The sequence below is a fragment of the Petaurus breviceps genome, unplaced genomic scaffold, assembly GCF_028583685.1.
Source record: "Petaurus breviceps papuanus isolate PSGF00001 unplaced genomic scaffold, PetGlider_PUasm1.0 171, whole genome shotgun sequence".
In the NCBI taxonomy this organism is placed as follows: Eukaryota; Metazoa; Chordata; class Mammalia; order Diprotodontia; family Petauridae; genus Petaurus; species Petaurus breviceps.
The window spans coordinates 21,665,526-21,677,513 of NW_027185754.1; the positions used below are offsets into that span (position 1 = coordinate 21,665,526).

General features: G+C 37.0%; 1 protein-coding gene and 1 pseudogene across 1 annotated transcript in view; both read left to right on the forward strand.

Moving 5' to 3' along the window:
* The window catches only part of LOC138157171 (zinc finger protein 184-like), a 67,195-nt pseudogene extending 55,307 nt beyond the window's left edge, over nt 1-11,888 (forward strand).
* The window catches only part of LOC138157169 (zinc finger protein 713-like), a 39,515-nt gene that overhangs the window by 16,836 nt on the left and 10,691 nt on the right, over nt 1-11,988 (forward strand). The window contains exons 3-4 of the mRNA XM_069082687.1: nt 4,756-4,882; nt 5,214-5,309. Of these exons, the coding sequence (XP_068938788.1) occupies nt 4,756-4,882; nt 5,214-5,309 (223 nt within the window). The remainder of the gene's footprint in view (nt 1-4,755; nt 4,883-5,213; nt 5,310-11,988) is intronic.

The window sequence follows — 11,988 nt, forward strand, 5'->3', positions numbered from 1 at the left end:
AACATCAAAACAGACAGACAAAGTACCAGCAAAACAGCCATGTCTCCTCAGTCCTTGGCAGCTCAGGGGGCAGGTCTCAAAAGTCCAGGGCAATTCAAAGCGGCCACCAGCAATTCTCTTAGTCTCTCTCTCTCCACGAGGTGCTGCTTCCAAAAAAAAAGTTTCTTCTGCCTCTCTCTTGTCTCTCCAAATCTACATCACCAGCTCCTCCCAGTTCAGGACTTTCTTTTCACATCAACAAGTCCATCCCACAGGTGGGATTAACAAGCTCTGGGTTTTAACACAATCAGTTTGAAAACCAAGCCAATACAGGGGAATCTTTAATTGCCATTACTATCACACCCCCCAGAAGGCTACAATAAAGTTTATATATGTTTCTCTATAGCTATAGATATGTACATACACATGGATATATACATACATATATAGACATATACTTTCCCAAACCTATTCTATTCTTGATCTTTGTTTTTATATATGTGCACATCTCTTGTTTCCTATCCCTCCTGTCTCCTCTACTTTACTTCTACCTACTACCTTTCCCTCCTATGACTTGCCTACCCCTTTCTAAAGATCCTCCCCTTCACCCTTCACTCTAAAGATCCCTCTCTTGTCCCCTCCCCCCTCCCTATGCCCCTACCGTTTTATTTCTTCTGAATTTAGAAGACTTTTATACTTTTCTAAATATAGATGTATTATTCCCTCTGAAATCCATTCCTGATGAAAGTAGGCTACTAGAACTACACACCCTCCTCCCCCATCTAATTCCTCTGTTATCAGTTCTTCCTCTTGCACCTCGTTTGTATAAAATAATTATTCTTTTAAGCTGTTCCAAAATGGTTATACTTTTTAAATTCATACCATTCTTAGGTATACCCTAATCTTTCTTATGAACTACCCAATTATTGATAAGAATCTTAGACTTTACATTTTACTTATATAAAAAGTAAACAGTCTGTCCTTATGGATCCCTCATAATCAGTCTTTGTTATATGCCTTATATTTCTCTTGGTTCTTGTATGTTGAATCTTCTATTAAGTTCAGGATTTTTTTTTAACAAAGTCTTGAAAGTCTGAGAGTTTATCAAACATCCATTTTTTTTCATTCAGGATAATACTTAACTTTGCAGGGTATGATATTTTTGGCTGGAGCTCCAATTCTTTTGCTCTTTGATATGTTGTCTTCTAAGACCTGCGGTCCTTTAATGTCTCCACTGCTGGGTATTGTGTAATTGTGTCACCTTCATATTTAAATTATTTTCATCTTGATGCTTTTAATATTTTTTCCTTGAGTTGGGGGTTTCTGAATTTGACTATGATATTCCTATGAGTTTTCCTCATATAATATCTTTTAAGTGGTGATCGATAGATTTTTTTTTCTGTTTCTGCTTTCCCCCTTGTTGTAATGCTTCAGCACAATTTTCTTTAATTATTCCTTGTATTATTATATCAAGATTCTTTTTTGATCATAACTTTCAGTTAGCCAATTATCTTTATATTTTCTCTTCCTGATCTAGTCTCCAAATCTACTGTTTTTCTTATAAGATGTTTCACTTTCTCATATTATGTTTAATCATTTCTTGATCTCTTATACTTTCACTGGCTTCATTGTGCCCAATTCTAATTTTCAAGGTGTCATTTTCTTCCTTAAGATACTAGATCTCCTCTTCTAATTGATTGACTTTCATTTCACACCTTCTTGTTTTTCTTGGATTATTTTTTTTTTTTTAGTTTTTCTCCCATCTCTGTCATTTGATTTTTAAAGTCTTTTTTAAGATCTTCTGTAAATTCTTTTTGGGCAGGTGACCATTTGACGTCACTCTTTGGGGGTTTCTTAAATTCAGTATCTTCCTCTGAAGATGAACCCCGGCCATCTCTATTCCCATAATAGTTTTCAATAGTTGGATTCTTTCTTTGCCTGTGCATTTTTTGTGATAATAACTTAATTTTGTAGTCACCTCAATAGTTCTCCCCTCTGGCCTAAAACCAAAGCCAAACCTCCAACCTCCTGTAAGTGCCCACAGCCCGGGGCTTTCTGCCCCACTGCTTCTGTACTCACCAAGCATGTGCTGGTTCCTTCTCACCCCAGCCGCTCTTCACAGCACAGCCCGGTCTGACGTTCCTTGTCAGCAAAGATTCCCTTGATCTTCCCGGGCTCAGAAACCCAACTCCCCTCACTATCCCTGGGATAAAAGTTCTGGTGACTGGGACCAAGGCCGCCTCTCAAACCAACTAATCTCAGGGCTTGCTGCTTGTCATTTAAGAGGCTTGCAGCTTGCTATTAAAATGGAACCTAGCCTGGAGGTGTTACTCTTCACAGGGACCAAACCTCATCTTAGGATTTTTCTTCTGATCTTCTCAAATTTACCCAAGAGGTTATGCCCCTGTTCTTACTTATCAACACCCATACTTTGTTCACCCTAAGGTGCTATTTTAACTCTTTTGTGGGGGAAAATCTTGAGAGCTTGGAATTTTCTGACCTACTCCACCATTTTCCCAGAATCCTCTCTGTAGCTAAACTTCTTGAATGGGCCTTTTATAATAGGTGCCTCCATTTTCTCTCTTCTTTCTTCTTAATCCCTTAATATCCAGCTTCTGACTTTATTGTTCAATGAAACCACTTTCTCCAAATTACCAGTAAACTCTTAGTTGCCAAATCCAATTATCTTTTTTCAGTCTTCATCCTCAACCTCTCTGTAGCCTCTGATAGTGCTGGACACTCTCCCCTCCTTGATACTCTCTTCTCTCTGACTTTTCAGGACACCACTCTCTCTTGGGCCTTCTCCTTCCTATCTAACCCAGGATGAACACCCAAAACAGAAATGAGACCTAATAAAAAGCATACTTTTGAAGTTTGCAGTATAACCTACTATAGAGAAGTTAATATTTCTAGTACTTACTAGTTGTGATTTCTGAGGAAAGTGCTTCGTAACTTAAGTAGTATGCAAAATGTTACCTATTATTAACTGTATCATGTAATATGCTTTTAATTAAAAAAGAAGAGACCTTTATTAATACAAGCTACTGTTAAAATGTCAAGGAGGTTTGCAAGAATGTTATTCTCAGTATGTTCAAACATTGCAATCCCACATCCAACACAAATGCCAGGTATCCAGACCTAGTACTTTAAATGCCTATAATGTATACTAGGCTATTCTTTTAATGTGTGGCCATAATATAAAATCATGGCTTCTAGCCCCCAAACCCCTATTTGTATAGCTCTGGGCCCCATAGACTTTTCCCAATAACCAAAGGTAGATAACAGTCACAAGCAATGATTTCAGGAAGTCCTTATCATCAATAAAAGACGTACAATTACCCCAACTTTCTTGGGCAAGAAAAAGAGTGGAATGCTGTCTGGTGACCACAAAGCCCAGATAAGGCCCTTTCTGTTTTTGAAGCAAGGCGGTTGGGGTTAAGTTACTTGCCCAAGGTCACACAGCTAGTAAGTGTCAAGTGTCTGAGGCCAGATTTGAATTCAGGCCCTCCTGACTTCAGGGCTGGTGCTGTATCCACTACACCATGTAGCTGCCCCCAGACAAGACCCTTTCATAAATGGTCTTGATTATATTCCCCCAGTACCTGCCATTCCTATTCACTTAACTGCCTAAATAACAGCCAGTCAGAAGGATGATCATGCTTGTATCCCAAAAGACCCAGATAGGCCCTTTCCTAATAAAAAATTTTAAGCAAAAAGTATTTAGTATAGTGCTTGACCCATAGTAGGTGCTTATTCCCTTCCTTTTCTCTTCCCTATGGGTCTGAGAATAAGGAAGAGAAAAAAGAAACCCTCCACTCTGTTGTTTCTTGATCAGACTTCATCTAGGATATCAAGTTCTGTTCTCCATGCCACATTTTAAAGGAGACATTGATATACCAGAACACATCTAGAAGTGGGTGATCAGCGTGAAAAAAGTCATGTGAGAAATTGTTAAAGGAACTAGAATGTTTAGCCTTGAAAAAATGTAGCCAAGCTATTATAGTTGTCTTCAATTATTTGAAAAGCTAATACATAAAAGATCAATTTGATTTATTCTTTGTGCTTCCAAAGGACACAACTAGGAATAATGGATAAATATCCTAGGGAGGCATATTGCAGCTCAATAGAAAAAAGAAATTTCTAACCTTTAGAGAATCCCAAAAATGAATTGGGCTGCCTTATGAGACAGTGACCTCAATGAAAAATTCAAGCATAGGCAAGATAAAGATACTTGATTAGAGGTAGATGTTATAGCCAAGGTTTCTTAACTTATGGTCCATGATTTTGGTCTTTTAAAATATTTTGAAAATTATATTTCAATATAATGTATTTCTTTGTATTCCTATGTAATTTATTTTATGCATTTAAAAGTATTGTTCTGAGAAGGATTCATAAGCTTCACTGGAATGCCAAAGGTGTTCATGACACAAAAAAGTTAAAAACTGCTGTTGTAGTGAGTATTCCTCTATTGACTAGACAATTATACTAGATGACCACCAAGATCCTTTCCAACTTTGTAGCTCTGTAATTCTTTTGTGAAGTCTTCCTTAACTATCTAAACCCGTATGGACTTCTTTCTTCTCTCCTATGCACTTAATATCTATACCATGCAACTTAGCACTTCAATAAGTAATGTCTTATTCTACAGTTTATCATGTGTATGTTTTTCTCTCAGTTAAAATAATAAGTCCTTTGAGAACACACTCTCTCAACCATATTTTGTACCTCTTTCAGTGGATTTCCCTAGGTTAATAAAAGATGCATTTATCATTTCAGGAATCACTGACATTCAAGGATGTGGCTGTGGACTTCACGCAGGAGGAATGGCAGCAATTGAACCCTGATCAGAGATACCTGTATAGAGATGTAATGCTTGAGAACTATAGGAACCTGGTCTCTCTAGGTAAGGGAAGCTTTTCTGTGTAACTAAGCATCAACATTTCCATTGAGTACCATTTTTTCCTCAGTTACCAAAGGTTATGGTGCCTCTGAGGTCTGTGGCAGAAGCTGAAGTTCAACAATCATATATGGAGCAAGAAAACAGAGTATGCTTTCTTTCTCTTTCCAGGGAAAAGATCCATACTTTTGTACAGTAAGAGAAAAGTACTCTTGATGTGCTAGCTGTTATGTTGTACATTTCTTATATTTCATAGGTCTTAAGAAAAAAGTTTTGGAGATTTTTCTGGAATAGTTACTTTAAAACACTCAAATCCTTTGTCTTTCTGTATGGACAGGGCATCAGGTTTCCAAACCAGATGTAATCTTCCATTTGGAACAAGGAGAAGAGCCTTGGACAGTAGAAAGAGAGGTCTCCACATATTTTTGCCAAGGTAGGTAAGAAAATGAAGTAGATGGAGTGTTTATACATAATGGTTATGATAGCCAAAATCTGGTAAATTATAGATTTTTATAATTTTACAGTTTAATGATATCTTAAAGGTTGTTTTGTTTAATACAAGAACCTCCAGATACAAAAACCCCCAAGGCTAAAGAAAACCAAGATAAAGAGAAAGGCTGCATTGAGGCAGGAGACATGTTGAGGGCAATAAAGAGTCTAAGAGAGTTAATTTAAGTCTCCTAGTTTTTTGTCTGAGTTATAATTTTATTTCAGACTCAGGAATATGGAGAGAGGAGATTATGTAACTTCTTTAAAAGCTAATTGTACAGACTGCTTAGTCATTCAAGGAATAAGGAGGTCATTACTTTGTGAGGAAACCTGTTCATTTTAAGGCAGTTGTAATTATTAGGTTCTTAAAATCGATCTGAAATTTGCCTTCTGGGAGCTGCTTCTTATTTGATGATCCTAATCCAGCCCTCTGGAGCAATGCAGAATGTCTTTTACCTGTTCATCCCTCCTTCTCATGGTGATAACTCCCAATATAGACAATTCAGCTGTAATTTATATTCTTGTTTAAATTATTTACCTATGTTCATACCACTGTTATGTGTCAGAGTCAGGACTTAAACCCATAACTTAACTTCCTAGTTCCAAGATCAGCCCTCTAGCCTCTACAGCATGCTACTTTTCATCTAACTATAATAAAAGATATAAAGCTCATAGAAAGGAAAGATCAAAACAAGAAGTAAGAGAAACCTCTTTTTTTTTTAAACAATTGGATATTTTCCCCTAAAGAGGTTTTTTTGTTTGTTTACTTTTGGGGAGGAGGAGTACATATATTTCAGGTAAAGAGAATAGAATGAAGAAAAGCTTGGAGTGAGGAATTAATTAGCTTAGTATCAATCAACAGGCATTTATTAAATCACTTCAGTGTTCGGACACTGTGCTTAAGTGCTTTGGAATACCTTCTACAAAGAAGTCTTTCCCAGGCCTCCCTAATCTTGGTGACTTCCCTCTGAGCTTATCCCCAGCATATATCTTGTTTGCATATTGCCTCCCCATCCAACTGAGAGCCCCTTAAGATAAGAGAATGTTCCTTTTTTCTTTAATACTTGACTTGACATTGACAAAAACCGTTAAGAAGTCCCTCTTCCCTAAGGGCTTATCTTTGATTAGTGGAGCAGTATCATCATTAGCATTTTGTTGCACCTACTGTATGCCAAGAACTGTGCTAAGCACTCTACAAATATTATCTCATTTGATCATCACAACAAGCTCCAGAAGTAGGTGCTATTATGTTCCCCATTTTGCAGCTGCAGGAACTAAGGCAAATAGGTTAAGTGACTTGCCCAAGGTCACACAATAAGTGTCTGCTAGATTTTGAACTCAGATCTTCCTGACTTCAGGTTCAGCATTCTAGCCACTGTGCCACCTATCTACCTAGTGTGTAAATGTAAAAGAAGATACAGGATAAACATACAGTGTTGGCAATGATAAGAAGTAATTAGGAAGGGAAGACATTAGTAATTGGGGTCTGGGGGTGGGGTGGGGGTATCCAGGAAAAGCTTTGCACTTGAATTGCATCTTACATGAAGTGAAGGATTCTGTGAGGTAGAGGTAAAAAGGGAGTATATTCCAAGCATGGAGGATGACCAATATAAAGGCACAAAGACAGAAGAGAATGCAATGTATGAGAATCAGAGAGGAAGCCAGTTTGACTATATTATAGAGTCTTGGAAAGGGAATAATATATAATGAAGCTGGAAAGATAGGATAGGGCCAAATGGTAAAAGCAAAACAGAGCACTTGATATTTTATCCTAAAGGCAATAGGGATTCAGTAGATTTTATTGAATAGGGAAGTAACATGATCAGAAAAACTCTTTGGCAGTTATATTGAGAATGTATTATAATAGGAAGAGACTTGAGGCAGGGTGACCAATTGGAGGCCATTATAATACTGTAGACTGCAGGGGTGGGGAACCTGTGGCCTTCTAGGTCCTTGGGTGCAGCCCAACTGAGTCCAAGTTTTACAGGACAAATCCTTTAATTAAGGGGATTTGTTCTGTGAAGTTTGAATTTAGTCAGTGGGCTACACTTGAGGACCTAGAGGGCCATATGTGACCTTGAAGCCACAGGTTCCCTAGCCCTGGTAGACTATAGCATGTGGAAGATAATTAAGAGAGTGCTTGACTAATAGTATTACTACCATAAATTATAATAATTGACTTTCATATAATGCTTCAAGGATTGCAGGGTATGATTCATATGTTATCCCAGTTAACCCTCACAACAACCCTATCAGGCAGGTCCTATAGGTATTATTATTTCCATTTTATAGATGAGAAAATTGAGGCTCAGTGAGGTTGTGACTTGTGCATTATTATATTTCCTTTTTCTTTTCACTCCTACTACTAACACCTCTGACTAGGGCATGCCTCTTGAGAAATAAGAGTTTATAGGTAATATGAAGCCAATTTGTGAAAGACTTAGACTGAGAACTGAGGACTGATCTTCATGTTATAGGCAGTAGGGAGATATTTTAGGATTTTCATTAAGAGAACAACATCAGCATACGAAGGCATTGGTAATAGTAGTTCATAGTGGTGAGACTGGTCAAAACAAGAAGGAAATTGAATAGGGCTGTAACTCCAAACTTTTATCTTTATGGTAACCAAAAGTCTGAGGCTGGCCTGAGGTACAGGATTCAGAAAGTCAAAGAAGAATAAAGCCTATGCTCAGTGGATAAGTGAATTTTGGCAATCAGGACCAATTCCAGCAGAACAAAAATAAATACCAGTATTCAGAGTGTAGTAGTGATACTGATCAAAAGGAGTCATTGGTTTTCCCTCTCCTATATAGTTCCTGCTGAATGTAATTAGCTCTGATCCCAAAGGCATATGAATGGAGTACAGTTGAACAGAAATAGGATCACTGTGATTTCAAAAAGGCCCTAAGTATGTTTAAAGGAGCTATAGGAGTATGCTTATAGATATAAAATTATCTTTTATGAAGGATTTTTTTGGTATCGGTGCATAAAACTGATTGGAGAGAATAAGACCTAGGAGACTAGTTAGGAGTCTGTTAGAATAACCAGAACATAGGTTAATGAAGTCCTAGTCCCTGGTTCCAACTACTTCCCATAATCCTGATATTTGCTCTTAGCCATGCCTCTCTCTTTAGTCTTTTCCAGCAATCATCTTTCTTACCTTCTGCTGTTCATCAATAGATCAAAATCATTGAATTATCAGTACTCACTTTATTCATTGGATCAATTTTTCTCCAACTATTTATTTTCACATCTCACTACTCCTTGACACATTTACTATTGTATCTCTAGATTACAGACATTGAATTCAATATTTAAATGTTTCCAACACCACCTGTATGTTATTATTATTATTACTTTTATTCATCTCATATTAGTAGTTTTTTTGATCCCAGAATAGGTAACAGGGCACAGTTGCATTTTTTCTTTCTTTTTTTCAGACTGGGAGACCAGGAATAAAACCAAGGAGTCAACTCTAAAGCACGACATTCCTGAAGCAGAATCATCCCAGAAAGTGACATTGGAAAAATTCACGAGGGATGGTGTCTGGCACTCTGAGCTAGGAGAAACTGATTCCCAATTTGGAATAGAGCAGAGAATCAAGGAGGCAGAGCTGCGACAATTTACAGTTTCCCAAGCAAAAATAATCCCTAGGAAGACAAACCACAAGTGTAATGAATATAGTCTGGTAGCAGAACAAATTGTTTCTTCAAAAGAAAATGCTCATAAATGTGATATATGTAGGAAAACCTACTGTAATTCACAATTAATTGAAAGTCAAAAAATCTCTTTAGAGAAAAAGCTGTTTGAGTGTAATGAGTGTGGGAAAGCTTTTAGTAAGAGTACAATCCTTAAGAATCACCAGAGGATCCACACGGGTGAAAAACCCTATAAATGTAATCAATGTGGAAAAGCCTTCAGACTTCGTGGAAACCTAACTCGACATCATAGAGTTCACACTGGAGAGAAGCCCTATGAATGTAATGAGTGTGGGAAAGCTTTCAGGCTTCGTGGAAACCTTAATCAACATAAAAGAATTCATACTGGGGAAAAACCCTATGAATGTAATGAATGTGGGAAAGCCTTCAGATTATATGCACACCTTACTCAACATAAAAGAATTCATACTGGAGAAAAGCCTTATGAATGTAATGAATGTGGGAAAACTTTCAGACTGCAGGGACATCTTACTAAACATAAGAGCATTCATCCTGGAAAGAAACCCTATAAATGTAGTGATTGTGATAAGACTTTCAGTAAGGGTTCACTCTTGGTGAGTCATCAAAGAGTCCATACTGGAGAAGAACCTCATAAATGTAATGAATGTGGGAAAGCCTTCAGTTCACGTGCAAGCCTTACTCAACATAAAAGAATCCATACTGGAGAGAAACCCTATGAATGTAATGAATGTGGAAAAGCCTTCAGCCAGAATGTATGCCTTACTCAACATAAGACGGTTCATACAGGAGAAAAACCTTATGAATGTAATCAGTGTGGGAAAGCCTTCAGTCAAAGCAGGCACTTAAATCGACATCAAAGAATTCATACAGGAGAGAAACCATATAAATGTGATGATTGTGGGAAATCATTTAGTAATGGTGAATTCCTTAGGCAACATCAGAGAGTCCATACTGGAGAGAAACCCTATAATTGTAATGAATGTGGAAAAGCCTTTAGACTTCGTGTACACCTTACTAGACATAGAAGCATTCATACCGGAGAAAAACCCTACAAATGTAATGAATGTGGGAAAACTTTTCGTCTGAGTACCCACCTAACTCAGCACAAGACCATTCATACTGGAGAGAAACCCTACAAATGTAATGAATGTGGAAAAACTTTCAGGTTGAGTACAGACTGTACTCAACATCAGAGAATTCATACTGGAGAAAGACCCTACGCATGTAATGAATGTGGGAAAGCATTTTGGGATAGGTCATCCTTTACTAAACATCAGAAAATTCATACTGGAGAAAAACCCTATGAATGTAATGAATGTGGAAAAGCCTTCATTCAAAGTTCATCCTTTATTCAACATTGTATTACTCATACTGGAGAGAAACCCTATGAATGTAGTACATGTGGGAAAGCCTTCAGCCTTCATGCAAACCTTATTCGACATCAGAGAATTCATACTGGAGAGAAACCCTATAAATGTGATCAGTGTGGGAATGTCTTCAGGCACAGTTCAACCCTGATAAGACATCAGAGACTTCACAGTGTAGAATAATATAGAATTTAGTGAGTGAAGGGAAAGCTTTTGTTAGATGGCCCTTATTCAGATACCCTATAGCCATCATGTTACTGTCAGCAGCTATAATTTTCTTTGGTGTGTTTTCATGAGACACATACTTCCTTTCATATTTTTCACTCATTGTATTTCATGTGGAAGAAGACTTGATTTGTTCTTCTTGACCCCAGAGAACAGGCCTAGGAGAAGTGGTTGAAAGTTACAGAAGCAGAATTTTGCTAGCAGTAAGGAAACATTTCCTAACAATTAAAGCTATTTCATAGCATAATCAACTGACTTGGCAGAGCTCAGGTTTCTGTTCACTAGAATATTTCTAGTGAAAACTTTGATGACCATTTAGTGATGAGAGGATAGTGATCAAGGTCATAATTCTTTAGATATGGATTGACCTAGTTGACATGCCAGTTATCCTTTTAGCATCAGGATTCTGTGGTCTTCTTTTCTATCTCTCCTTTCTACAAGATATAGCTGTAAAAATAATGTCTCTAGTCCATTGATCTGACCATGGAGACCAAATAATATGGTCTGACCACATCATTTCCAAGATATTAGTTGTTGTAGTCTCCCATCTCTTTACATTCACATACTCTATCCTCCATGCCTAGAATATATTTCCATCTCATCTCTGCCTTTTTGAAACCCTGTTTTTCTTTTAAAACTCTTAATTCTGTTGCCACTTTTCCCTCAAAGTCTTCTTTCACCAATCTCTACAATTGAAAGTCACCTCTCAGTCTGCAAATTTTCTTAGACATTTTTATCAGGAATCACTTCTATATCCTTATCCCATTTTACATTGTATCACATTTCTTTGTGTATATATTTTACTACCTTTATTATATATTGTAAGCTCCTTGAGGGCAGATACTGATATTTTTCATCTTTGTATCTTCAGAACTTGGCAGAGTACCTTACATGTAGTAGGTGCTTAATAAATATATGCTGAATTTAATTGGATTACCAGGGTTGGTGATACCAGGTATCCATGATCTGTCCTTTAGATGAGGACCCCAAGTTTGAACCAACAATATAGTTAAAGCTGGTATGTGGATAAGAAAAAGAGGTACTTAAAAAAGGCAAAAGACAATGAGGACTAAATTAGTAGAAGCTAATTAGGAGACCTCAGCTCCCCAAGGAAGAAATGTATCAAACTTTTCACAGCAATATTTTCTATGGTAGCTCTACCTATAACACATACACATACACACTTCAATGGGAAACCAAAGACATGTACTTCCCCCAAATTGGATTCAATAAAGTAAGTCTAAGCTGCCATCCATTATATATATTTTTTAAGCAATTGGGGTTATATATTTATATATGGTTTCATATATATATATATATATATATATATATATATATATATATATATATA